Here is a 27,718-nt window from a genome sequence, read left to right on the forward strand (position 1 = left end):
ATCCAGCACAGTTCTAGAAGAACAATCTTTGGACATGAAACAAAGATCAACCTAAATTAGAGAGGGTTGTATACTTATTACCTATTATTACTTACCTAGTAATAAATAAATAAATAGTAATAAATAAATAAATAGTAATAAATAAATAAATAATAACAATCTGTGAACATTTATTTGCCAATGCTATGTTATGTTTCAAATGGACCAATATTTAAGAATCTTGAAATTTAAATTCTAAAGAAGTCAAAAACAAAAGGCGTACTGGTTTACTAAAATGTGCTTGGACGCCCCCGGAATTTTCACCTTAGCAAATCTGTGCCTCTTTGCAAAAGGTTTGAACACCCCTGCTTGAGGCAGTCATGGCCAGCAAAGGGGTTTCAATCAAGTGGCTATGAGAAATGATCTATTTTCAGACATTTAATGTGTCCCATTACATTTGCGCCCCTTAATGTAGGGATGGTGTTTTAAAAAGAACATTTTCAGTCAAAAATGGGCTCCAACCTTTTGTGACCCTACACGTTTTTGAACGCCTCTATAAAGAATTGGTAACTGTGGGACTGATTTAAAAATCCCAACACAAACATAACAATAAAAAAATTGCAATACGGTCAGATATGACACACAACCACGAGAAGGGGTCTCAATTTGCGTGCGCGCTCCCGAGAGGCTTCTACTTTTTAGACGGTCGTCGACGTAACACCGGAATACGCTGCATGCGCGGCACCGAGCAGCAGGAGCAGTTGTCATGTGAATCAGCTGGGCCGAACGAGGAAGGGGAAATCAACAGCGCCGCTCACTTTTTCGAATTCAAGGTAATGCATATTTTTAACACCCCTTGCTCGGCTTCGCAGATGATCGCGCTTGGCGGCCCAAGTATTTCTATATCCTAATGCTTTGTGCGTTTCGTGACTCCTTTGCTCCGAAGAGCTAATAGCTAGCCTTGCTAGCTAGATAAGTTGGCACACGTTAACACCAGTGGGATTCTCGCATTGGGAGCCCTCCTTTGTTTACTCATTTACTGGACAACTTTGGCAATAATTGCAATAGCGTTTATGTCATGAAGATTTAAAATGGAATTTATTGCAGTTCACAGAGTCGCTAAGAGTAGTAGTTGTGGGCCTGTGTGTGTAGCCACCTTGAGTGGTGGGACATTTAAATCCCCCCCTGTTCTCTTGTTCTCACAAGTTAGTAAAATGAGTGGTTGGCTCGTGTTTGTTTTATTTGATGTTTACAGCTATGCAAATACTGCTTCGTCTTTGCCAGTGAACGCTTGTTTTACAATTAAGCCAAAGAGTTATTTTGTGAGCTAGCGAGCTGGGCTATTTTGCTCAGCCATTGCTAGGAATCAAAACAAAACGTAGCTAGTCAGCTAGCTAAGCAGACAACAAAGCTCAGTCGTGTCATTTACACTTGGTTAATGGTGAATAATAAACAGACGTTGACTGAGAAATGTAATTTCGTTACGTGCCATGATGTTAACTAATTGGCTTTTTAAATATAATGATGTGCCGACTGACGCGATGCACGCTTTATAAGGGGTAACACGTTACTAGCGGACAATGGCGAGCAGTGTAAACAAAATGTAGCAACAGTTAAATCTGCTTCCAGAGAGATAGTTCGGTTCATCTTGAAGATGTCTTATATAAGCACGTCTCAAGCCATTACTGTGCGGCGCGAGTTGACGAACGTTTAAAATCCACAGAAGTTTTAAACGTGCGCGTTGTGTTTCTTTGTTTATGGTGGGATTGAATTCACTTTTGGGAGTGGGGTGGGCGGATGGGACAAATCCGAGAGGGGTCCCGTTTGGCATCATGAAAGGATATGAGGCATCAATCCACTTTATTGGGATCTCTACTTCCACCTGGTGGTGAAAATGTAAATTGCATGTGTGACACATCCTGTCAAGGCTTAATTGTGAAAATGATTTTTTTTTTCTGAGAATATCAAAATGTGTGTCCGGGCATTAGAAAGTAAATGTCAACAAAATTGATGAGACATAGTAAGTAGTGTAATTAGAATTAGGCGAGAGGAGCACTCCAGCTCACGTGCAACCCTAATGAGCAAAAGCGTTAAATGGGTCTTTATTATTTATATTTTAAAAAGCTCCTTCTTGCGGTCATTAAAATACAGTGATGCCCTAGGTGTCAATCAAAAACAAGAGGTTTTTAAGGCCATTCAAACATCAGCCAAAATAATCGGCCAAATGGCCGTTATTTGCCGATTGTCACTTAATAGTAAATAGTTTTACACAAGGTAACACTGGTATTATTTATTACACATCAATCTATGCCGGGGGCAGCATGGCTCAGTGGTAGAGTGGTCATCGGTTTCGATCCCCGGCCATTATGACCATATCGAAGTGTCCTTGAGCAAGATACTGAATCCTCAATTGCTCCTGACGCTGTGTCATCAGTAAGTAAGTGAGGTACAGTGTGAAGCGTTTTGAGTACTGAAGGTAGAGAAGCGCGATACAAGTGAAAGCCCATTTACCATAACCTTGTATCCTTAAATGTAAATAATGACATTTATTGATAAGGTCATTATGGATCTGCCATACAAAACAAAGCAGATCGCAATTTGAATGTTTTGGGGGGGACTTTTGGAGCGTTCTACCTGTAATGTTTTTTATTTTTTTCCCCAGCTTGCATCTGATGAGGCGACAGGATGGCGGGAGCAGAGGTGTGCACCCCTGCAAACCCCACCTGCAAGATTATGACCTTCAGGCCCACAATGGAGGAATTCAAGGACTTCAACAAGTATCTAGTTTATATGGAGTCTCAGGGTGCACAGCGCGCAGGTCTTGCCAAGGTATGAAGACTTGCCCATTTCCTATTGCTCTTCCCAAAAGCAACAGTCCATCATTACTCTTTTTTTTTTTTTTCCTCTCCAGGTGATTCCTCCTAAAGGCTGGAAGCCTCGTCGTACCTATGACGACATAGACGATTTGATGATCGACGCTCCCATTCAGCAGATGGTGGCCGGCCAGTCAGGCCTTTTCACTCAGTACAACATTCAGAAGAAGCCACTCAGTGTGCAGGAGTTCAGGCGACTAGCAAACAGCGACATGTGAGTATACCGACAATCTTATTGTCCAAAGGCACTGGTCCCTTGTCACACAAGACCATGCAGTAACTGCGTTTTCTTGTTCACATTTAGTGTGAGCTTAATGGTCTCATCCATCAACGTGTCATCAATAGCAAAAGTAAATGAATGGAGTTAATTTATCCAAGTTTTTCCCGCAGAGGTGAAGGTTTAACTCTATGATCATTATGTTCTCAGTTAAAGTTCTTTTTTTTTTTTCCCCCTACAGGTACTGTACGCCTCGTTACCTGAACTATGAAGATCTCGAACGGAAGTACTGGAAGAACCTGACGTTTGTTTCGCCCATATATGGTGCAGATGTGGGCGGCAGCCTCTATGATGAGGTAAGCAGAATTATTTGGAAATAGAAAAGCAATAATCCCTATGTATTCATGGATTTCCTGTGGAACCTATCCCTAGCTGTTGGCAGATTTTGTCTTTTTCCTGAGACACCCGAACAGTGGCACAGGGCCACCGCTTGACTGTGTCAGGCCAATCAAAGTACACTGACACAGGCCCGACTGGGCCGGTCCAAATTTATTAATGAATATAATGAAATTAATTACGTGGTGTAACAAAAAAAAAGTTTTTAGCTTGAAAATTATTTTTTATTTAAAAGATGCAAGTGCATCGAATAGAAATGTTTTTGTTGTTTTTTTTTTTAAATACATCAAGATGCCTATCAAATATTTATTGGAAAGATATACAGTATCTTAGAAGGAAATGGCACAGTGACAGTACTGACAAGTTTATTCAAATGGATATGTAAAATGACAATAGTAAAGCAATTGCATCATACCCTCTTGAACGGAGCTGCACCATATCGAACCGAATCGTTCCACTTTCAAATCCGTCCTAGAATCGTTTCGCAAACCGACGTATCAAAAACTGTATCGAATTGTCTTTTGTGGAGATGCACAACCTGAAATCATCACATTCACACATTTTTTTTTTTCTAAAGAGTCACTGTGTTTAATATTGTAGGATGTGGAGGAATGGAACATTGGCCACCTGAACTCAATCTTGGACGTCATCGAGGAGGACTGCGGCGTGTCCATCCAGGGGGTCAACACTCCGTATCTCTACTTTGGCATGTGGAAAACAACCTTCTCCTGGCACACAGAAGATATGGACCTGTATAGCATCAACTACCTTCACTTTGGCGAGCCTAAGTCCTGGTTAGTGTGCGCTTTATGTGCAGTCGATGGACAAACGAAAAAGCGCTTCATACAACAGGATGCCATCAAGTTAAGCAATACTACAGATTTTACAACCAAGTGTCTGCAATTCCAACCTTCACAACAAAGTATACCCCACTTGAACTTCCTAACCGCTTACTTAGCCCCGGGTGGTAGAGCCACAATGCTCGTTTTTTTTATCATTGATCTTTCAACGCAATTATTTGAATACAGCAAATGCTTGTTTAATTCTGTCAAGTAAATAAAATTAGGCCATTACATTCAAATAGGGTCACTAATCAAAACAACAAAGGCCAATGCAGCTTAGATTAGGTTGATGCAATGTTATAAATAACTATTGATCAGGCCGCTGCTCTTTGCTCAGGCAGAAACATTGGGTCAATGTGTGTCGGAAGGTTTAGAAAAGCCCTGTAAATATTTCGACTCGTGCATCAAGAAAAGGAGGTAAAATCCCATTCATTCATTATCTAAATATTCCCCCTTCATTGTTTTCATTTGTGGATTTCCCAGTTATTTATGGTATGTTATTTTTCGTAATCCATCGTCGTATAACTTGTACTTGTACTTGTCATCCTGTTTTAGTGTTTGGGTTTTGCTCTCCTAATGTTTAATTGATCACTGTTGAGGTGGCTCCCTGCAATTAGTGACTGTATAAACACTCAGTGGATACTTTACGTACTACATTTGGTATGACGCAATGCATTTCAACATCAGTGCAAACTACAACAGCATTGTTAAATCTCTATTTAGCAATCAAACATGAAATCTTGAGCCTTAAAGCGGAAATCAACCCAAACACAATCGTTTTCAAAAATATGTGCCCAGCAGGCCCACTAGTTGAAACCCCTTTTTAACCATCTCGGGGGGCGGCCATTTTGTCACTTCTGTCGACTGAAAATGACATCACAACTGCTCATGGCTCAGGTAGCGACCAATCATGGCTCAGCTTCAGAAAACCGGTCAGCCGTGATTGGTCGTTACCTAAGCCCTGAGTAGTTGTGATGTCATTTTCAGTCAACAGAAGTAACAAAATGGCCGCCCCCGGAGATAGCTAAAAACGAGTGGATTAACTCTTATTCCACAAACGCAATATTCATCAGAATGCCTTGTTTCAACTAGTGGGCTCGCATAGAACATATTCTTGAAAACCATGTGTTTGGGTTGACATCCACTTTAAGTTAACTAGTCAAATCAATTGTACTCATGTAACATTCAAACCTAAACTATTGTTCAAGTTTAGAGGGAGCACTGTGCATATCTGCGTTTTTAACAGAAGCAAAGCTGCTTTTAAAAAGACACGGGTTCAAATGATGACGTTAAAGCACAGCTAAATATTTCAGGTGATGTTGGTGAATGAGGAATAATTAGTCATTTCTATGTTAGCATATCCCTCTCTGTGCCCAGTTCTGCTCATTAGGTTCTACAATTGTGCAAGGATCAGTGTCACGGGCACGCACCCACGCACACACTGCCTCATCCCAGGATGGGGGCAATTAAATATGCTCGCCTCACAAAAGCCCCTTTATACTATGCCCATGATGTCCTTACTAAGTTTCCTTCTGTTAAGATGACAAGTCACATGATGATGGATATCCAATACAACACCGGGGGGGAGATTTTAACATTATATAATGATCCCAACCCCCCACTTACACTCACACTAGACACGATTTTAGTTGGCGCTACCCTAAAATGATGGCATTTTCTTCTTTACTTTCCACTAGATGGCAGTCTTTAATTTACAATGCCTCTTTGGCCTGGCTGTACAAAACACGGGCTCTATAACAGTGAGTCAAATATGGAGTTTTTTTGAAAGTCACGTGTAATTCTCTTTCTGTCTTTTGCCTGATAGGTATGCCATCCCCCCTGAGCATGGGAAGAGACTGGAACGTTTGGCTACTGGTAAATTTTTAATTTAAATTCTCCTTATAGGATAAATGTCTGAGGTAGGCTAATTAAGTGAAGGTTGAAAAACAGTTTCACTACTTATAACGTTGAAAAAAAAAAAAAGCTGTCATGTTTGAATTAACTTTGCATCATTTTGGAAAGTGATTTGTTCCCACTTAAAAAATAAAACAGCAAAAAGTAGCTGCTCTGAAATCCAAATATCAATTTAAATTGTCTGGCACGGCAAAGCTCTGTTTTCATTAGTCTTTTAATTTTGTGCGTGTGTGTGTATTCTCAGGTTTCTTTCCTAATAGCTTCAAGGGGTGTGAGGCGTTTCTCCGTCACAAGATGACGCTCATCTCACCCTTTGTGCTGAAGAAGTATGGCATTCCATTTGATAAGGTGAAAATTACTCTCTGTTCCATTCCTTTCTTGCCATTGAAATGATTGTTGTTCACAAACTTTAGAAAACAGCTTTTCCTGCCCCAGAAATGAGCCATGCCTATTTTTGACAGAGCGCAGATATTGGCATTGGCTTTATTTTCATTCTTGTATTTATTATTTCCTTTCATTTGCCATTAAAAAAAAAAAGATATAGCATTGTGTTTTCTTGCACGCCTCTTACGATTTCCCGCTCCCACATTGAAACTTTCAGATCACGCAGGAGGCTGGAGAGTTCATGGTCACCTTCCCTTATGGCTATCACGCCGGCTTCAATCATGGTTTCAATTGTGCCGAGTCAACCAACTTTGCAACCATACGGTGGATAGAATACGGCAAAAATGCCACACAGGTATCCAATCAGCTGTGATTTTCATGGAACTGCAGTGGTTATAGCTCACTCATTCACAGTTCTTGTGCTTTCTTTAAGACGCCACAAAATGGCGCCAAAGCCTTGCTTTTTGGAAAGTCGTGATTGAGTCAAGGAAGTGTGTTAAAGTTATATCCTCAACTGGAGGAGCTGAGTTTAGTCGTGATTTTTTTTTTTTTTTTTTTTCACCACCCCTGTATGTTTTGGCTGCTGAGTGGCTATTAAAAAGCTCAAAGCATCTGGAAGTCACTTATTTTTAAGAGTAATGTTGTAAAATGAGCTTAAAATGATTAATTACAATATTTTTATAGTTTGTGGTATATTTATGGTTTTGTAAATATAGGCACTTACATTTTAGGGGGTGTGGGGTGTCAACTTTTTTTTTTTTTTTTTTTTCAGTCTGCATCTAAATCTGAAACGAAGATCTCCATAGATTTTTTTTTCTCTGGTTAGCACAGTTATGCTTGCATTTGTTTATTTAAGACAACAACAAAAAACATCTATTGGGGAAGAAACCTTTAAAAAAACACTGATATTAATCAATATTGTCAGTGGAGTTTGGGAAGAAAACTAAAAATAGTCATTATGGAGTAATATACTGAACTATTTCCAGTTGAACAGAGTGTTTTTTTTTTCTTTTGTGTATTTTAACTTTATATTAAGCAAAATGAATGTGTGTCCTCGTTTTCCCACCTCTAGTGTACTTGCAGTAAGGATATGGTCAAAATATCAATGGAGCCTTTTGTAAAGAGATTTCAGCCCGACCGCTATGCCAACTGGATGCTAGGCAAAGATTCAGCGCCCATCGACCACACGCTGGCTACTCCCAGTACAACACCCGAGTTGCAAAGCTGGTTGCAGAGGCGCTGCAGGATGAAATCCTCCAATAAAAGGTATTGTTCCCTTTTTCACTGTTACTCTTGGTATTTGTGCCATGCTGTTTTTTTTTTTTCATTATCTGTATTTTTGACCATTTGATAGAACTGCATGTTTTTTTTCCCCCCACCCATTTATCTCCTCTTAAATTTTCATTGCGCAAACAGTGGCGGCCACCCTCGAATGCGCTTAAAACGTCTCCGAACCACAGAGGAGCCTGTTGGCCTCGATGACAGTTCTCTGTGCGGCAGCAAGAGGAAAGGCCTGTGCGGTCCGCCCGGGCCCAAAGTGCGACGCTCCGTGGAAGAATCGCCCTGCAAATCAGAAAAGGCAGCGGAAGATCAAGAGGAGGAGAAACATGGAAGAAGGGAGACGAGACAAAGCCAGAACTCTCTTCAGCTTTCTGGTAAGACTTTTTCAAGGTGTTTTAAACTTTTGGATATGACAGTACTACCGTTTTCACTTTTATAGTGATAAAGTGTGTCTGTCCTGTCCATCTACAGGTCGCTGCAGGCAGATGTGTGTAGTCAAGGTTAACCGAGTAGAGAGCAACACTTTGGGATTCTCTAACGCGGATCTCCCAAACTCCCGGTCCGGTTGCAGTCCGTCCCCGACCTCCTCGGCAAAGCACGACTTGAAGGCAGAAACTGACACTCCTTGTGACCCTCAAGACCCCTCAACGCCTGAGATCAATGATAGAACTTCTGAAGGACTCAGAGATATGTGTGAGCCGTCTCAAATGCATCTAGGAATGAACGCGTCACCTTCTGAACCTCAAGACCTCTTAAATTCTCAGGACTGTTCTACCAGGGACCCTCCTATGGAGACCAACGCACTCACATCCTCTCGCCGCACAACAAGCACTACCACTGAGACAGAGATGGGCTTGTGTCCTCCGGATTCTGATGCTCGTACAACAAACATATTGAGTACGGGAAACACTTCAAGCCCGGAGCCAAACACTAACAGCAGCACGGACAAAGCATCTGGAATTTGTGCGAGCGCAAATGTGAATCCAGAGTTATCAAACACTTTTGACCAAAAACATATCCACTCACAATGCACTACAAAAGTAGTCGATTCAGAGCTTAAGCCAGCAGAGGGAGATAGTTGCACATCAAGTGTCCCTCCTGCTTCTTCAAGCCACGACCGCGTGGTAGAAAACGGCAGTTGTGAGCAAAGTATTTCCCCCCCTTTGCTACAAAGGAGTGCAGTGGATATGCCGCACCTCACCCCAGAGCCAGCAGATGCATTTGGAGTCAGTTCTCTACCCCCTGTACTGACCCAAGAGATGCCCTCCCTGACCCCAGCTGACGACGGGCTTCCCGCCCCCTCAAAATCTTGCACCTACTCTCACCAGTTTGCACCTGTGCTCCAGCGGGAGATGCCGGGAGCTTCTCCATCCTCCCACGGTATTAAACAGGAAGAGACTGATTCAAGGATTCCCAACGACTCTTCGCACACAGAACAAACCCACGACTGGCATTTGCACTCTGCAGATCATTTTCACAGCGCAGCAATTCAACGGTTAGAAACGGATCTGGCTCATCTCAACGGCGATGACATTGCCAACACATCCGATTGTGTTCACAAAGGTGTTTTAAAGTCCGAAATAAGTGCAGAAAAGCATGCGGTGGTTGGAAATCTTAGCGAGAACGAGGTCTCCTACCAGCTAGCACGGAGCGTTGCACCCCTAGTAGAGCAAGATTCCAGCTTAGCCGAGTTCGCAACGAGTGATCGCTCCAAAGGCCAAGATCAAACAAATATGACATTGAGTCAAAGCGGCGTTGGCCCCCTTGAGCCTGGTACCTCAACCGATAATCTCTCGTCCCCTTCCATCCCAAAGCACCATTACTCAGAATTAGAACGGCACTCTCGTTCACACTGTACATCCCAGAGCGCACACATGGAGCCTAAATATGACTCCAGCAGCATTTGGAGGAACTTCAACTCACAGGGCCCCGCTGTGCTCATCCAAAGCCTCCAACCAGAACCTTCCTGTGACTTCACCCACGACCCCATACCATACACTGTGTGGACCGAACCCCAGTGCAAAGAGGTCACGCATCTGGAACACCCCGAAGAAGAATTGCGTGAGAGCCAAGAGGGGGACGCTGGACCGCTTACTTGGGCTCAGCTTGAGCCCACCTCACTGCTTTCAGTCACCGCCGCGGATGACGTTGAGTTTTGCGGCGATGGAGGGGAATCCGATGGAGCACTCTCTCCAAGCGGGGAGCTAGAAAGGCGGATACAGTCGTCCGTAGGTGCTGTGTTGCCTTTGGTCATGGGAGGAGGTGAGCAGGGCGGGATGTCTGGTATGGAGGAGGAAGACGAGTCTGACGAGGATGATGAGCAGCAAAGCAGTGCCAGTGAGGAGAGCAGCAGTGACTCATCTGATGAGGAGGAAAGTGATCCAAGTAACTACGAGTGTGATGAATCAGGCTTGGAACCAGGGGAGGTTTGTGCTGTGAGTGTTTTAGCAAACAGTCCTCATTTACGGGGGAAGTCAACCCAAACATTTTCTTTACAATGATATGTTCTATGCGCCTCCACTTGTCCAAACACGACATTCTTATTAATATTACATTAGTGGAGGTTGAGATAAGCAGCAAAATCCACCCGTTAGCCATCTAAGGGGGCGGACATTTTGTCACTTGCTGTCGACAGAAAATGACGTCACAGTTGCTCAGGGCGCCGGTAACAACCAATCACAGCTCACTTGTTTTCTGAAGCTGAGCCATGATTGGTTGTTACCTGAGCCTTGAGCAACTGTGATATTTTCAGTTGAGAGCAAGTGCCAAAATGGCCGCCCCCTGATATGGACAAAATTTTGATTGAATTTTACGATTTAACTCATTCACTGCCATTGGCGGATTTACTTATCTTTTCACAGTCTAGCCATTCAATCCCAGGAATTTATTTATATTTCTTTCAAACGTTACGGTAAAAGACAGTCTGAAAATGTCTAGCCGTGAATGAGGAAATCAACCCAAACATATTTTATTCCTCGAATATGTTCTCTGCAAGCCCACTAGTTGAAACAAGGCAATACGATTTAATATCAAATGTGAGTTAAGCAGCAAAAATCCACCCGTTTTTAGCCATCTCAGTGGGCGGCCATTTTGTCACTTCTTTTGACTAAAAATGACATCGCAGACCCTCAGGGCTCAGATAACAACCGATCACGGCTCACCTGTCTTCTGAAGCCGAGGCCTGTTTGGATTGACTTCCCCTTTAAGTCCTCTTAACCCAAAACATGTACATCTACTCATTCCCATCCACCTTCTTGTTCACGCCAGTATCCTGCTCTGTCAGTCAAGAGGACCACTAAGAGCTGGCGTCACCCACTCAGGAAACCCACTGCCAGGGCCGTACCCACTGCGGTCAAACGTCAGGCTGCCAGTGATGATGGTCAGTATGCACACACTTCAAGTTCATTGCGAGGTTCTGTTGAGGTTTTGCAGTGACATGTAAGCCAAGAGTTAGTCTCATTCTTAATGTGTGGTTTGTATTGCATAGAAGGTGGTCCCAAGCCAGAAACCATTTGGCTTCCTTAGTTCATTGCAGTGAGCCGGAAGACAAGTTGGATTTGATGACCAAAAATGATTATTCAACATCAACAACATAATAGCGCAGACCATTTCCTTTGTTTAGGTAGTGAGGCTATCAAGGAAATTACCTCAGTTGTGAACAGCCTTTGTCTTAATGCGGTGAACAAGAAATCAAAGTAATGCCAGGTAGCATTTGTGTTGCTTTTTACAACCGCGGAACCATTTCCCCGCTTGCCTCTCCTCATTTTTCACATTTTATGTCTCCCCAAATGATCCCTCTGACGTCAATGTGTGCATTAAGCAAAAAAAAAAAAAAAGATTTACTTCGATGTCCCATTATAATAAAATACCCTTGTGATATATACTCCATTTGTTTTCATGGTTTGGAAGCCGAAGGGCCCTAGATGATCAACTGTGAACGCACATATGCGCACAATCTCATCCTTCATCTCCATGTTAGCATTGAAGGATCAATCATTTAGCCGCCTTCGTCACTGTTTATCCCTGCGCAACACTTTTACCGTGAAATTACCACAACTGACAAGCTTGTTTTATGATGACATTGGAAGCTGTTTGTCATTTTCTTTCTCATACAGGGCCATGTCTGGAAAGATTTGTCAGCATAAGTGATGGATTAGATGTGATTTAGCAGCAAAACTGTTTAGCCTTTTTCTCTCTGTTTTTTTTTTCTTTTTTTTTTTTTTTTTTTTTTACAAAAAAAGTCATTGGCTGAAACTGAATAGACAAATACTCAAACAATGATCAATGTCCATATGCCCAGACCTGGAGCTCCCCGAATTAAGCCTCGTGGATGAGGAGGATGAGCCAGAGATTGAAGCGTGGGCGAGGCCGCTCATCTACCTGTGGCAAAACAGGAAGAGCTGCTTCACAGCGGAGAGGGAATACAATGCTCATGCCGCCACCATGGAGCCGTATTGTGCTGTATGCACACTCTTTATGCCCTACTATCAGGTGAGCTCATGGTGTGCCTAAAATGTCCTCTTGATGTGTGTGTGTGTGTGTGTCCGTTATCATGCGCATTGATCGCAAGATGGTCATTATGCATTAACACGCCTTAAATATGGCTGCTCTCTGACTTCTAGTCACTTAGCTGATAACGGAGGAATCAATATCCACAGATCACTGTGGCGGATTGAATGGTTCCCCCCAAAAAACTCCATTCAGAGGAGATGTATTTTATACAGAAAGTTGCATATTACCTTCAATAGATTTTAGCCATTTTTAAAGCATGGGTGGTAAGTGTTAAATGTCGAACTCATTACTTATCAACACAGCTTATTGGAGCCCGTACGAAACTGTTTTAATAGTATCTAATTGACCAAAATAAAAGGCTTGCTTCCTTTCCTGGGCCTCGGGCTTGTCAAAAATACACCACGAATTGTCACGCCATGTACACTTGCGCAGTAAAGTATTTCTCAATGACTGGGGGTTTAATTACGCAACCTGAGAGAGTATCAGGCTTTTATTAGAGAAGCCGCTGTTGTTTATTTAAAAACATATATATAATTTTAAATGTTCCAATATGGTAGTTTATCTTTAAACCGTTTTCACACATAATTATGTTCCAATGCAATATGTATTTTAATAAACCTTAATAAATGTCTAGCTATATTATATTGTATTTACCAGTATGATGAGATAATTGTACAAATGAGACAGAAGGAACGGAAGACAAATGGTGGTGGATGCCGTCGTAAAGGAAATGATTGCTTCCTGGTGGTAAGGGAAATTGTAGCTACCTGCTGGCAGCAACTCAGGCCTTTATTTGAGGAGAGGTGTGGATGACGCACGTGATGAGTAATGAGAAAATTGAAATAACCTGCTAGATCATTTGTTAAGATGATTCTTGCCAATCAAATGGCTTTTTGTCAAATCTTTGTTGGTGTAGAATTAATGCATTATAATTTAACCAAATACCCAGCCGTAACTCAAATGGCGGCTGTCTGAATCATAATTATCATCCTCGTCATCACATCAGTGACGATAATCATCATTCCCGTTATCTGCCACTTTCCAAAATAACATTTTGATATGAGGATGGAGGGTTTTTTTTTTTTCATTATCCACCACTCAGAAGAATATCACAATTCGGTTTCTTATCCTAGGGGGAAGACAAAGCAGAGGACGGTAGCCCAAAAGCAGCAGAAGACACATCGGAGTCTTCGTCTTCCAAGGAGGATTCTGCTGGTTCTTACAGGGGTCCGAGGAAATCCAAGCCCCTGATACCAGAAATCTGCTTTTCATTCAGAGAGCAAAACTGCCCTCCGACTCCCACCAATCCTCTGCTGCAGGACGATGGCACCTCCCCGCTGCTCTCCTGCCAGGGATGTTGCCTTCAAGTACATGCAAGTATGTACCCTCCTGCTCGGGATTGCACCGTAAACTCTCAGGTAGTCACGAGTGCTGCAAGTTCAGCTAATAGATTGACAACTTGGTGTGCTTGCCACCTACTCCACTGGGACACATTGTTATTTGGTTTCTCCATCTTCTGCTTCTTAGCGGGTCAGTGGGTTTAAGCTCTGAATCATTTCTTCTCAAAATTCCACCCCCGCTCTGAGGATTAAAAGTATATTGTTTCCCAAGTCATCGGTTAGCATCCTCTGCCTGCGCCTCCCATACTTCCTGCCCGAAAGCTCCCAAGTCAGATCCAGAAGCCTTCACACGCACTGTAGGAGACCCCCAGAGTCTTTCCGTACCCAATGTTGAAACCGAGACACAAGGCACAGTAATTATTCAAATCCTTCATTCATTCATTTAACTGCCATCCGATTCTTCCTCGAATCCACACACATTCTTCCAAAATCTTAAGCCCTTATTTGGTCGACGCACACACACACACTTTTAAAACCCATAAATGTTGGTCCTCGGCCTAGAATCCCCCTTACCTCAAAAATGACATAGCTTATCCTTAAGTCGCTTTCAATCCCTGCCGTGCCACGAGTGTTGATCCCTTCATGTTTTATCCGAGAGGGTGTAGGTGTTACTTATGCGGTGTGTCTGTGTGCGGCTAACGACTGCACGCTGTGTATTCTACACATTTTAAGTTGCTCCACATGCGCGTGGTTAAGAGTGTGGGACTGCATTCTGTCATTTGACACTGATGACAAAACCACAAGTTTGCTTTCAAGACCATCGGTAAGGACGGGGTTGATGCATCATTCGCGCTCTTGTTGTTATTTGATCTGTGGGAAGGAAAGAGAGGTGAGACTGGACGTTACGCGTGGTTCGGTGATGGATAGGCGAGGAAAAGAACAGACATACAGTCACGCGCCAACTTTATTGCAAATAAAAGGCCGCTCTCATAACTTGTCCAAATCCTCTCTGCTGGTTGAATTTCAAGCAGACAAGTAGAAAAAAATGCGCGTTTACATCAGGGTTTGTCAAAGTCGCAAACATTTGTTTTTTTCTTTTTGAACATGACATTTTGAACGTGTTCAAATTGCCCTTGCGACAAGAAAATTACAGGCGAAGGTCTGGCGAATGTTTGTGACCTTGAACCAACCCTAACGAGAACGCTACATTGGCGACCTTTGCAAACACTCGCAAATGTTCGCCGTTCAGTGGGATATGGGCTTGAGGAACAACATTTAGTCTGTTTCGAAGGCTCTGCTGCACTAGACTGTGGTGTTTCAGCGAACGATGTGAAAGAAGTTCTAAATATCATGTATTAACGACGTGCTGAATTTTCGGTCTTACTGTGATAAGTTTCACATAATAGCGCGGTAATTTATGACGTTAAAACATGATAGGTAGGTTTGGCTTCTGCATTCACTATAACAAAACCTAGCATTTACTTCCGGTTCAGGTTACTGGCAGAGCCCTATGTATATATGTATGTCTTTTTTTAAATTTTATTTTATTTTACTTTTTTTATGAATATTAACTCATTTGAAACACTTGGCCTGGTTTATATACAGCATTACTAGTTACATAGCTAGTAGCTTTGATTTGTAAAAGGGAAGAAAACCGATGCTTATCACATTAAAACGTGCGAAGTTTGATTTTTCCGCATTTGGCCTAACACAAAGCAGTTACGCCCGGTTCAGGTCATTGGCGGGGACCTTTTTGTCTCATATTATCGCACAGCTCTCACTTTCACTTCACCATCCTAAAACCTTGACGGGTATAAGCAGTGTTTTAAGCAGCACCTCAACGTTCATGTCTTAATAGCTTAAAAACAATGAAAATAATCAAATGACAAATGTGGAGTGTCGAACCATGCAATTGATGTCACGTCTGCCGCACGAATGCGAAAAGTTAACCACTAATGTGAAAGTATAATATAATAACACAGTCAACCTTAGATAACAGGTGACGATGGGTATAGTAGCATGATGTAATATAATCAATTTACCCTCTAAATGAACACAAAGGTGTTATTTTAAAGCAAAATGACCACACATTGTTGCTTTAACTGCGCCAACATTCTCTCAATTAGATGCCATCGATCCATAGTTCCCCTAAGGCTGCCATGCTTAGCTTTTTTTTTGTTGTTGTTGTTGTTGTTGCATAGAGCAATACCCGTTCAAAGTCTTCAGAAACAATCTTATTTTCTTCCGCCAATGTGTCTGGCAATTGATTTCCCATTCTCTATCAAGTGTTTAGTTCTTTGTAAAAGACTCACACAACTCTGCTTTTAAAGTAGACACCCCCACCCTCCTCCATTTTCCACTTAGAAACAGAAAAGTGAGTTAGTCAGGAGCATAAGGAAGTGCAGACACCGAACAAAGAAAAAGGGCCGTAAGGGAATTACGACGACAGGTTTGGCGTTATGGCTGCATCACAACAGCCATCTCCTGAACGTCATGTTTTAAAAAAAAAAAAAAAACATTTGAGGGAATTTAGCTGTCTAAAAGCATTATATTCCACTTTGTGGCATGACATTGTTTGTCCTTAACCAAGTGCAAATTAAGGGGAGTCTTTTGGGAAATCCCCTGAAATTATATTCGAGTAGCTGAACAGCCTTTCAGAGGAACATTGACTCAGTAGATAAATATCACATGGGTTGTATGTTTTGGAGCTAAAGATTGAATAATTCCAACTTCCTTTTAGGTTGCTACGGTGTTGCAGAAGACGACGCCAGCGAGCAGTGGTCCTGCGACCGCTGTGCGCAGGGCACCTTCACAGCGGTAAGCGTATTTGACAGTGGCACTTTGTCGGCATTGATGCTTTTTCTTTGTAGTTTTCCAATCGAGATTTCTAAACCCTTTGTTCATAATGCTAACCTTTCCTTTCGCAAAGGTGTTTATTCTGCGTGCTACCTGACAAAATAAGCCTTAAATCACGCCGAGCGCACCTTTTTCATATGAGCGGAAGAAAAGAAGCTAACTCTTTAAAACCTTTTGAAAGTGAATCGTTCCTTTCAGCACCAAATTATTTTTCCATAGACCAGACTCAGAGCCCACACATGAAAGCAGCCTAGTTAAAACCTTCTTTTGCTTTCTCGTCTCTCTTAATGTCTCTCCTCAGGAATGCTATTTGTGTAACCTCAGAGGCGGGGCACTGAAGAAGACCCAAAATGACAAGTGAGACAAGCTTTGCTTCTGCGATTAGCCCAGCAAACTCATCTCTGATCCCCAGAGCGCGGACACAATAAGCGTCCAAGTGTCTTAATTTGTTTGCGCTGTGTGTAGATGGGCCCACATCATGTGTGCGGTCGCGCTGCCAGAGGCGAGGTTCAGCAACGAAGCCAAGCGGGGTCCCATTGACACGAGTCGGATCCCCATGCAGCGATACAAACTGGTGAGGCTCTCACTCGCATACACAAAGTGAGCTCTGGAATTCCCCAGGTCCTTAAAGGACAGGCTTGGTCTAATTAATGAAGTGTTCACAGCTCCAATTAACGACGTGAGACGAACATGCCCGCAATCAAAGCGAGATAATTAACCACTGGTGGGTGCGAGCGGGGCTTGTGTTAGTGCAAATGTCCGTAAGTGTGTGTGTGTGTGGGGGGGGGGGTTGGGTGTGCGTGCATCTGCTGCGCGTGTATGTGTGTTTGCTTAATGAGAAAGCCGCAGTGTGTCTCAACAGACGTGACATGTTGCCACCAAAGTTAGCCCCGTGCTCCAGGCGGGCATGATAGCTCCACACAAAGAAAAGTAGTGGCGAGGTCTCTCCTCAGTTCAAGTGGATAACCAAGACGAACCCTGCCTGCTCATTTCCGCTTGGATTAGAGTCTCAGAAGGGAGCGTTATCGTATATGGAGATCATCTTAAGGTTGCAAGTGCAATTGTACAATAATAGAGGGACACGGCGAAGTTCATGCCGAATCTCTGTTCACCTAAATGCATTCATTAATCGCCCTCGATAAAATTGACTCACGTAAGGTAATAATATCATTGGATCATTTTAGGCGGTTGCTAAAAGTTTTCCCAAGCGCTGCATACAAGAGAACAGTAATGTTAGCACTGGCGCTAGCTGTGTTCACGCGCCCCGTGACTCAAACCCAAATCAACTTTATTTATGGAGCACTTTAAAAGAACTATTGCTGCATACAACGTGCTGAACATGGAGTGAAAATCCGTCATACCGTAACAAAGTGAAAAGAAATTAAAAAACACGAAAACAATGCAGAGTCATGCTGAATCGAAAAACCAGAGAATAGAAACGCGTTTTAAGATGAGATTTAAAAAATGGACAAAGCTAGATCTCCTCCGAGCCGTCCTCGGGTACCTCCAGTAGCATCTGGTCCGCTGACCTGAGGCACCGGGCAGGTGTGTGGGGGCGGAGGAGCTCAGAGTGGTAAAGTGGGACGAGACCATTTAAGGATTTAAAAACAAATAAAACCTTAAACTCTACAGGATGTAGGCAATCAGACAGGAAGCCAGCGTTATGTGCTTCCTCCTACAAGCTCCACTTAGGAGGCGGGCTGCAGCATTTTGGACCAACTGGAGACACTTGAAGGAGACTGGCTGACTCCAAAATAATTAGTGCATTACAGTAGAGCTGGGGGAAAAAAGTCGATCAACTCTGTTGTGTCGACTACGAAAGAAAAGAAGACTCTTTTTATATATCTATACATCTATACATATCTCATCATAATAATGTATGTAATGTTAGAAGTAATATTAGAAAGAAAATATAACAAAATGTGCGTAATTTCGAGGCTTACTGCACAATGGTTAGACCATGCTACAATGGAAAAAAAAAATAACAACAAAAGAACCGTAATGTTAGTGCTTGCGCAAATGCCAATATCCTGTCCGCAAGTGCCACGACAAGCCCGTGCAACCTGAACATGAAGTTGTTCTTTTAAGGCCATGTCACGACCTAGTGTGTCATTGAATTTAGTGACATTATAGATGGCATCCCTTCCTTTTGTTTAGTGTGTTCATTCCAAGTCCTCCATGTGTTTTGAGGCCAGCACTGGACCCGTTGCCCCTGTAGCGCCCCACCGCATTCATAATTTACTGTAACACAACACACACTCACAGGAGCGCACCCGCACACATCCATAATTTACCGTGGGAATGTTCTTAACGCATGGCTCCACACAACCACCCGAATACACCCCAGAGAGGGCACAGGCATTGCGCAAAGTGGGTTAGACTCCTACGTGGATGCACAAACATTAGCTGATGTTAATGTTCTCGCACAACTTTGAGGTCTCATGCACATTGTTTTTCCAACAATTACTTCACACTGACACACATTAGCCCCCGAGACCAATACGGCCTCTCATAGACACGTCATTGGTTTGCACGCCAGTCACAATCTTGTCCTGCTGGCTTCGATAGGTAGACGAGACGCTCCGGCCAGCGCTTCAGCGCATTAGCACACAGCCGTCCATAATGGAGGAGGTGTGGGAAAAGGCCTGAGGAAATGTAGGCCAAGTTCGTCATCAAGCAGGCACGCGGCGGACGTCCTTCTGTTTAGCGATAGATGTGCAAAGCAAAGGAGACCCAATTAAAAAGAAAAACGCAGAAAGGTGAACATTTCATGTAAAGCATTCCTGTAATCTTTGGGCTACCTTTACATAAGGGGGAAAAAAAAAAAGATTTTTGGGGTTCTTCTTTCTGGATGCAGTACTTTCCGATCCTCAGGTGATGACTAGAAAGGCAAAGGCAGCCCTGCTGGAGAAATTACTTTAAAGTGGAATATGATTATGCATTATTAAACATGTGACAAACGCCTTAGACTCCACGATTAGAAAATTGGCATCGTAAAAAAGTTAAACCATTAACATACATTTATATCCAACACACTATTTGGTTATACAAGGAAATCATACTTGAATTTATACGTTTGCACCTTTTAAAAAAAAAATGTCATAACTAATTTTATACATTTTGTTTGGTCCAAAAGGAACTTACATAAATGATATTGGTTCAAGGAAATATATTTGTCGTTATATATATTTTTTTAATTCAACATTTTCTTGTTTTGTACCAAAAAATAAATGATCATGATTTCAATTATTACCAAAATAATCGCGATTAATATTTTTTTCATAATCGAGCAGCCCTAGATTGGCAGATGCATTGAATATGAGACGAGTTAAATCCAACAAATCATCACTTTTATGTCATTGCTGGCTTCCCCAAAATAACTCAAATGATCAATTTCTTTTGCGTAACTCTGTAATATGTTTGTTGGCATCTTCCGCGTACACTTCCAAGTCTATCCCTTCAAACTTCATTTTGTGCTTGCTGTGCTCTGCCAAGTATTCCATCCTGTCGCCGCAACTTTTATACATGCTGCCAATTGTTACTGTGAACACACAATTTAGTTCTGGCTAGTTCTTCTCCGATAACTGATTAATCGTCCGATTAATAAAAGAAATATGTAATGAATAACATAGCTCATTTTGGTCCCTTAACGCTTAAAACAAAGATATGAGTTATGGGGAGAACATTTAACTATTTAACAATACGTCCTTTATTATTTAACTTTACAACAAGGAAATGTTGTTTGCCTGTCGTTGGCTTGTGTTATAATTTTGAAATGTGTCAACAAAAACGTCATAATCGGTATTCTAGGGTAATATCAACTGCTCAAATAATCGTCCGGACCCTACGCAAGACATTCACACTCTTATTCGGCAAATGGACAGGAAGGCAGGAGCCAAAAAAATCAAAAGCAGAAGCTCAGAACTGTGAAGAAGGCGTGCTAACCACTCATCCGGCTTGCTGCCCAAATTTATCGTAGTTCCCATTGAAGTAATTGTAACGAATTCTCAACAAAAGTGTTCTGTAACGTCAAATTTTTTCGTTTCCGTGTACTTTTTAAAACTACTGGCATGCAGAACGTCGACGCCGATCGCGTAGCCCCATGAATTTGATCAAGCGACCCGACGCATCATTAGGGAAGCCACATTTCCATATTTACCAGCCAGCTAATTCCCATTTGGCTCATCAACGCCACCGACTTCATCATAGTCGATATAGTGTGTCTTTAATTTATTGTAAACACATGCATATTTATATAAGGCTTCCTTGGAAATAATGAGTAATTGCAAGGGATATTAAAACTGCGCCTTGAGGCACAGCAGCTATACCTTAAAGAAGTGTAGTTGGTTGTGAACGAAATGGACTGAAGGAGGACGCATACGAACAGAGGCAGCCAGTAGGGTTATAATGGCAGGATGTCGTCATTTTTTTTTCCCCCCGTAGTGGGAGAGCGGAGGATTTGAGGAAAGCGGAAACGACCACAGCGAAGGGTTTGGAATTGATGGGCCGTTTAGTACACGAAAGTGGCCAGCAGGTGAGAGTGCGTTTGTGCACATATGCACGGTGGCAGCGTTGGCGCGCATAAACACCGGCGCGCCGGATGGTTGCGGTAATCTCAGATGATGTCATCTGATTGCTCTTATTTGGGGCTTTCCTTCGATTGTAACGCTGGAAGCAAGTCGCTTGACTCTCTTCCCGTCCGTTTGTTTATGTAAACTGTGGTTTAAAATGACGTTAGCCGTTCAAGGCACGACCGCAAGCTGACTCACTTTATTGTCTTTTAATTTGTTGTCTCTGTTGCTCATTCTCGTGCACTCTCCAACGAAATGCAAAGCAGGCGTTTAGCCCAGTCCGAAGACCGCACTGTTGATGATGTTTAGGAGCAACACAAGGACTCGATGACCGAGTTTAAGATAAGACTGAGGAGATGCTTTGTTCCAGTCTGTTTTTTTGTTGTAAACTGAATTTAATTTAAGAGCAAGTTACACTCTTTGACTGTCAGTAAAGTTAGTGGAAAGCACCATCAATGATGCAACGTGTTCTTCATCTCTTCAGCAAGTCATGAAACAAAAATACAAATTACAGACAAACTTGCTTTAGTGCTTGATGAATGTTTGAAACATTTATCAGGTTTGTTTTGCCAAAAAGAAAATCTGATTAGTTTGAGGGAACTGATTGTAGATTTTGAGGATTGTATCATTACGTGCTAACGTTCCTCAGTTTGCATTCCGAGTACTTGGGTCATACATTTGCTAAAACCACAATGTCCACATTCAATTAAATGTAACCTTTAGAAAATTGCTATTTTTAAAACAATTTAACGCAGTAATATGCAACAGTTCTTGGCCACCAGGAGGAAGCTCAAAATTATTAATCTCTCAAATGATTTTCTTTAAAGAAGTCAACCCAAACATATATTTTTTTTAAGAATATGTTCTATGCAGGCCCCACTAGTTGAAACTCAGCATTCTGATTAATATTGTGAAATATGAGTAAAGCAACAAAATCCACCCGTTTTTAGCCATCTCAGAGGGCGGCCATTTTGTCACTTCTTGTCGACTGAAAATGACATCACAACTGCTCAGGGCTCAGGTAACGACCAATCATAGCTCAGCTTCAGAAAACAGGTGAGCCGTGATTGGTTGTTATCTGAGCCATGAGCAACTGTCATTTTCAGTCGACAGAAGTGACAAAATGGCCACCTCATGAGATGGCTAAAAACGCTGGTTTTGCCGCTTAACTCATATTTTATATTAATCATATTGCCTTGTTACAACTAGTGGGCCTGCATAGAACATATTCTTGAAAAAAAAAATGTTCGGGTCGACTTCCCCCCTTTAAAGACATGTTCTGTCAAGAAAGGACAAAAACAGAAGCAAAATATTTGCCATTTTCATGCTTTGATTGTGAAAAATATTCACAGCGCAAATTTTATGGATGATTTTGAGCAACATTCCTACATCTGCACCTTTTTGTCCTTGGCCCATTTACACCCCTCTAGAAGGTTTTGTTGAAGTATATTATATTTTTAGCATTATTGCAGCCTATATCAGTGCTTCTACCGCAGTGAAAAATGTCATTAAAAACCCTCAGGTTACTGTCGATTTGACACTGAGGCAGGAATATTTTCATTGGCTGACCTAATGCATTTTTTTTTTTTTTTTTTTTCATGGGATATACGATAATACGGAATGAGCTGGTCAGCGTCAGTCAGCGTCCGGTGTTGACAGCCTGCTGTGGTCTGTGTTTTCACAGAAGTGCATCTATTGTCGTAAGCGCTGGGCGGGGAAGCGGCAGGCGGGTGCGTGCATCCAGTGCTCGTGTGGCCGCTGTCCCACCTCTTTTCATGTGACCTGTGGCCATGCCGCCGGGGTTGTCATGGAGCCCGACGATTGGCCGTACGTGGTGTCAATCACCTGCCATAGACACCAGTCGCGGAGCTCTTCGGCCGTAAGTTATAGGACAGCTCGTAAGTCGCTGCTCGTTTATCGCGGGCGCGGCAACACAAACCTAATCCAGCAGTCTGATGAACCACATGAACACTGAACGGACAAAAGTATTGGGACATGACTACATTTTAGCTAAAGGGACTGAAAATGTAAGAAAAGTATGCAGTTGGTCAGCTTTAAAAGTTCACTTTTGGGGAGAGGTTCATAAGAATATTTACACTGATTAAGTCATTTTCATGATTTATCTCTTAAGGGTCAGTTCACACAAATGACTATTGAAACAAAAACAAAAAAATGAAACCCAGTATTGATCCTTTAAAGCGGAAGTCAACCTGTGTTCTGAATCTGAGCCATGATTGGTGGTTGTGAGCAGTTGTGATGTCATTTTCAGTCGATAGAAGACAAAATGGCCGCCCCCGGAGATGGCTAAAAACGAGTGCATTTTGCTGCTTAACTTATATTCCACAAACGCAAAATGAATCAGAATGCCGTATTTCAACTAGTGGGCCTGCTGGGAACATATTCTTGAAAAAAAATATCTTTGGGTTGACTTCCGCTTTAAACGCAAAAGAGTTGCAGAATAGCAAAGCTATAAAACTTTACTTTTCAAGATACTCTAGTCGTCCATTTATTCACTAATTGCTTCTTTTTTTTTTTTTTTTTTTTTTAATTAGAAACAGCGGGCGTCTCAAGCGTCCATCGCGCTGGGCCAGACAGTCATCTCCAAGCACAAGAACCTGCGCTACTACAGCTCCAAGGTCACAGAGATCACCTCCCAGATGTTCTACGAGGTCATGTTTGATGACGGCTCCTTCTCCAATGATACCTACCCCGAGGACATAGTGGTGAGGATGTGTTTAATTAAGTCCACATCGGAAAGATTCCCACCCTCGTCTACAAACTATAAGATTTTACAAGAATATCAAAGTGAGACTTCTTGCAGAAGATCTCTGCTTGCATTTAGCCTCGTGTGGGCATGTAGTCCAATATGGGCTCCTACACTCCTGTGGAATATTTTAAGGTAAAATCTGGGTCTACATCCAATTTGTTCATATTTAGGAATAGGAAATAGAATGAATCTATTTTATGGTGAAACCGTCACCGTTAAAAAAAGCTTATTGACTTTGCAGGCGATTTTTCTCAGTATTTTTTAACCTTATAGTCTTTAAGGTATGTCAACCCAATACATTTCTTTACTTATGTTCTATTCGCCCCCACTAGTCTAAACACTGTATTCTTATAAATATTGCATTTGTGGAATATGAGTTAAAGGGGGGGGGGAAATCAACCCAAACATATTTTTTTCAAGAATATGTTCCCAGCAGTCCCACTAGTTGAAACACAACATTCTGATTAATATTGTGTTTGTGGAATGTGAGTTAAGCAGCAAAATCCACCCCTTTTTAGCCATCTCAGGGGGCGGCCATTTTGTCATTTCTGTCAACTGAAAATGACATCACAACTACTCAGGGCTCAGGTAACGAGCAATCACAGCTCGCCTGTTTTCTAAAGCTGAGCCGTGATTGATCGTTACCCGAGCCCTGGTGTAGTTGTGATGTCATTTTCAGTCGACAGAAGTGATAAAATGGCCGCCCCTAGAGATGGCTAAAAACGAGTGGATTAACTCTCATTCCACAAACGCAATTTTTATCAGAATGCCTTGTTTCAACTAGTGGGCTAGCATAGAACATATTCTTGATAAAAATATGTTTGGGTTGACTTCCGCTTTAAGCAGCAAAATCCACCCGTTTTTGTCCATCTCAAGGGGCGGCCATTTTGTCACTTTGGTGTCGACTGAAAATGACATCACAGTTGCTCAGGGCTCAGGTAACAACCAATCACGGCTCAACTTCAGAAAACAAATGAACTTTGGAGTTTCCACTGTAGGTTCCCTCATTGCGTAAAGTTTTGAAAATGACAGTTGTGCCAAAGTGGCGAATTCTCGTCCAACCCAGAACATCTCCCGGATGAGCCTTTTTCAGTCAGATGTTCACTCCAAACGTTCCTGCGTCTTATTGCGTGCACTCGCACAGACTGACTCTTACTCGTGTCTATACTTTTAGAGCAGAGATTGTGTCAACTTGGGCCCACCCGAAGTCGGCGAAGCCGTTCAAGTCAAATGGCCCGATGGGCTCTTCTACGGTGCCAAATATTTGGGATCCAACGTGTCCTACATGTGCCAGGTATGATGCAGTCAAGTGACCCACTAACACACTTACCTTCCCCTTCTTCCTCTGCAAATGCGAAAGTTGTGTCTTGCGCGGAGTCCGGGGAGTGCCTGCGAACTAGTCGAACTCCCTCGACGTGGGAGCCATCGTGACTCCGTCGACATGTTCGCGTCCGCGTGAGAATAGCTGCAAGGGAGAGAAAAGACACCAGGCGCCGCAACTAGGAGCGCGAGCGCTAAAGCCGCCGCGCTAGCGAGCGCTGATGGGAAGAGGGAGCCCGGGATGAGAAGGATGTGACGTGCTGCATTATTCAAACTCGCTGAAATATTCACCAGGCTCCGAGTCGTGCGGCCCCCCACTTAAAGCTTTATTTAGTCCAGCTGGGCGTCAAACGTTAGCTATGCACTAATGCATCCGTGACGCACTCGCTCGCATAAGTTGAGATTCGTCTAAAGAAGTTTGTTGAAGGACTGCTTTTTAGTGCCGCGTTGTTTCACATTTGTCTTTTTCCCCCATCTCTCACTGGGTCGCCGCTGAATGACCACTACTTTGATCCGTGTGTGCGTGCGTGCGTGCGTCAGGTGGAGTTTGAGGACGGTTCTCAGGTGCTGGCAAAAAGGGACGACGTCTATACGTTGGACGAAGACCTGCCTAAAAAGGTGAAGCGCCGACTTGTAAGTATTATATTTCCACTGCGCGATACGATGCAGTGGAACCTGTGGAGTCAAACACAATGAGAAGTTTTAGTGGCCGCTTGTGGTTTTTTTTTTTTTTTTTTTTTTTTTTTTTCAAAAAAGTCTCGGCTCCATTTTCGCAAGTAAAAGCCACTTCCGTTCAATCCAGTAGCTCCGCCGCCGGTCCAAACAATAACAACATTAGCATTGTAGATGCGGCGTGATAAAAGTCACTTTTATCACTTTAAAAAAAAAAAAAAATGCATGATATGTTTCTTTTGTTGTTTCTGTTGGGGAAAACGGATGTTGGTAGTTGAGGAACAGACTGTGTTTGACCTCAGAGGTTCAACTGAATTTTGTGTTTGAAGACATGAGCGGTTAATGAAAGCCTCCCTTCCATATCTTCCATTGCCAGTCCACCGCCTCCAGCATGCGTTTCCAGGACGCTTTCTTCACCACGCAAGGGGAGAGGAAACGGCAGCGAACTCCCAATTCTCGCTTCCAGAAGGACTACGTGGCCCTGCCGGACCTCCGTGCCACTGCCAAAAGCACATGGGAGCAACACAAAGGGAAAGAAAAGTGATGGGTGGGAGGGGGGGCCTGACAGAGACAAATGAATGCACTGAGGTCACAGTCGAAGCAAAGGCGTGTGTGTGTGTGTGTGTGTGTGTTGCGTGTGTGCTTGAGATTATATTTTTTGGACTGTAAATGATTTCCCAGATTTCCTTGTAACCAGCTAAGGGGGCAGAAAGAAAGAGGGGATGCATTTGTAAATTTTACATCAACGATTGTGCGAGGAGCGTTGTGATTGGCCAGTTGGACTCTTAAGGAAAGGGATACTTGAGGATGTCGTCTCCTCAGTTGCCCCCTTGTCCTTTCACATCCGTCAGGGAGAAAAAAAACAAAACAAAAACAAAAAGCGAACTGTGACTTTACATTTGTCACAAGTTTTTTCTTTTTACATGAGAAATGTAAAATGGTTTTCCTAAACAGCTTGCCCATGGTAGGTTTGTGGAGGTCGAAGTTTTGATCTGGATCATTTCTGCACCTTGCTTGTAGTTTTTCCCTTGTGTGTCAATATCTCCCCCCCCCCCCGCATGTTTAACACTGTCGCTTAGCTGCGCCACCATGGCTTCCTCTCTGCTCGTTTGTCACTTCAATAATGGTTTCTTTCCGATTGACAAAAATACATGAGCATTGAGATTATGAATTATTTAAAGAAAAAAAAAAAAAAGTAGTCATTGTTGACAAGACAGGAAGCCATGCCCGCGTGCGTCTGATTAAACGTGAAATGCTACTCCGTTGAATGAAACTCACTGTTGAAATTATTTAAATTTGTATTTATTTTTGTGCTTGCTATAGTTGAACTATTGCTAACTGCTGTAAGGAAAGCAAAATAAAATGTTTTTTTAATTGCCAGTGAACATACCATTTTTTTTGGGAACTCGGACTGGACACAAGGAATAACTTGTTTACTTTCTTAATCAGCACATTCACTCACGGCCGTTTGCCCAAGCAACCAACGATCACCTAAATCCACACATTCAGCGGCAGTATGGCTCAGGTAGATATGCATATCAGGCTCGCACAGTAATTTCCTTTCAGTGACATTGCGACTCATTATTGGCGCTGCTTTTGATAATTGACGTGAGACTGCATGAAGTGACTGAAAAGCCAACTAATCACCGTACAGCCTTTTAATGCTGACATCCCTCAAGATAATCTTTGCCACCGTTTCCTTTTACACAGAACCCAGTGAAGCGGGATATTGCTTTTCACATTTGCAGAGAAAATAAAAAGGGAACACTTAGTGGGTCACTTGGGTATCATACC

At 42.6% G+C, this 27,718-nt stretch overlaps 1 protein-coding gene across 4 annotated transcripts; it reads left to right on the top strand.

The window, feature by feature from the left end:
• Positions 1–670: 670 nt before the first annotated feature.
• On the top strand, positions 671–27,304 carry kdm4c (lysine (K)-specific demethylase 4C). 4 transcript variants are annotated; one of them, XM_086033605.1, is made up of 22 exons: positions 671–812; positions 2,642–2,808; positions 2,891–3,066; positions 3,311–3,425; positions 4,066–4,259; positions 6,133–6,182; positions 6,466–6,569; positions 6,823–6,960; positions 7,678–7,871; positions 8,022–8,260; positions 8,358–10,321; positions 11,154–11,265; positions 12,187–12,377; positions 13,532–13,775; positions 16,479–16,555; positions 16,896–16,951; positions 17,060–17,168; positions 22,850–23,044; positions 23,718–23,888; positions 25,107–25,226; positions 25,793–25,885; positions 26,301–27,304. In XM_086033605.1, exons 2-22 carry the CDS (start codon positions 2,665–2,667, stop codon positions 26,466–26,468), a joined length of 4,854 nt encoding a protein of 1,617 aa, XP_085889731.1. In that variant the 5' UTR covers positions 671–812; positions 2,642–2,664; the 3' UTR covers positions 26,469–27,304. The 4 variants fall into 4 exon arrangements, with proteins under 4 accessions (XP_085889731.1, XP_085889733.1, XP_085889732.1 ...); XM_086033607.1 differs by having other exon boundaries at positions 25,793–25,870; XM_086033606.1 differs by having other exon boundaries at positions 8,358–10,312.
• Positions 27,305–27,718: the final 414 nt, after the last annotated feature.

The sequence above is a fragment of the Filicampus tigris genome, chromosome 6 (assembly GCF_054856515.1).
Source record: "Filicampus tigris isolate MCC_2025a chromosome 6, RoL_Ftig_1.0, whole genome shotgun sequence".
In the NCBI taxonomy this organism is placed as follows: domain Eukaryota; kingdom Metazoa; phylum Chordata; class Actinopteri; order Syngnathiformes; family Syngnathidae; genus Filicampus; species Filicampus tigris.

Bases quoted from the DNA above. Each gene is read 5' to 3' on its own strand.
- kdm4c (XM_086033605.1), top strand. From the start codon at position 2,665: ATGGCGGGAGCAGAGGTGTGCACCCCTGCAAACCCCACCTGCAAGATT. The intron at 7,872-8,021 runs GTATTGTTCCCT...TTGCGCAAACAG, and splicing joins ATGAAATCCTCCAATAAAAG to TGGCGGCCACCCTCGAATGC. The intron at 23,889-25,106 runs GTGAGGATGTGT...CTATACTTTTAG, and splicing joins CCTACCCCGAGGACATAGTG to AGCAGAGATTGTGTCAACTT.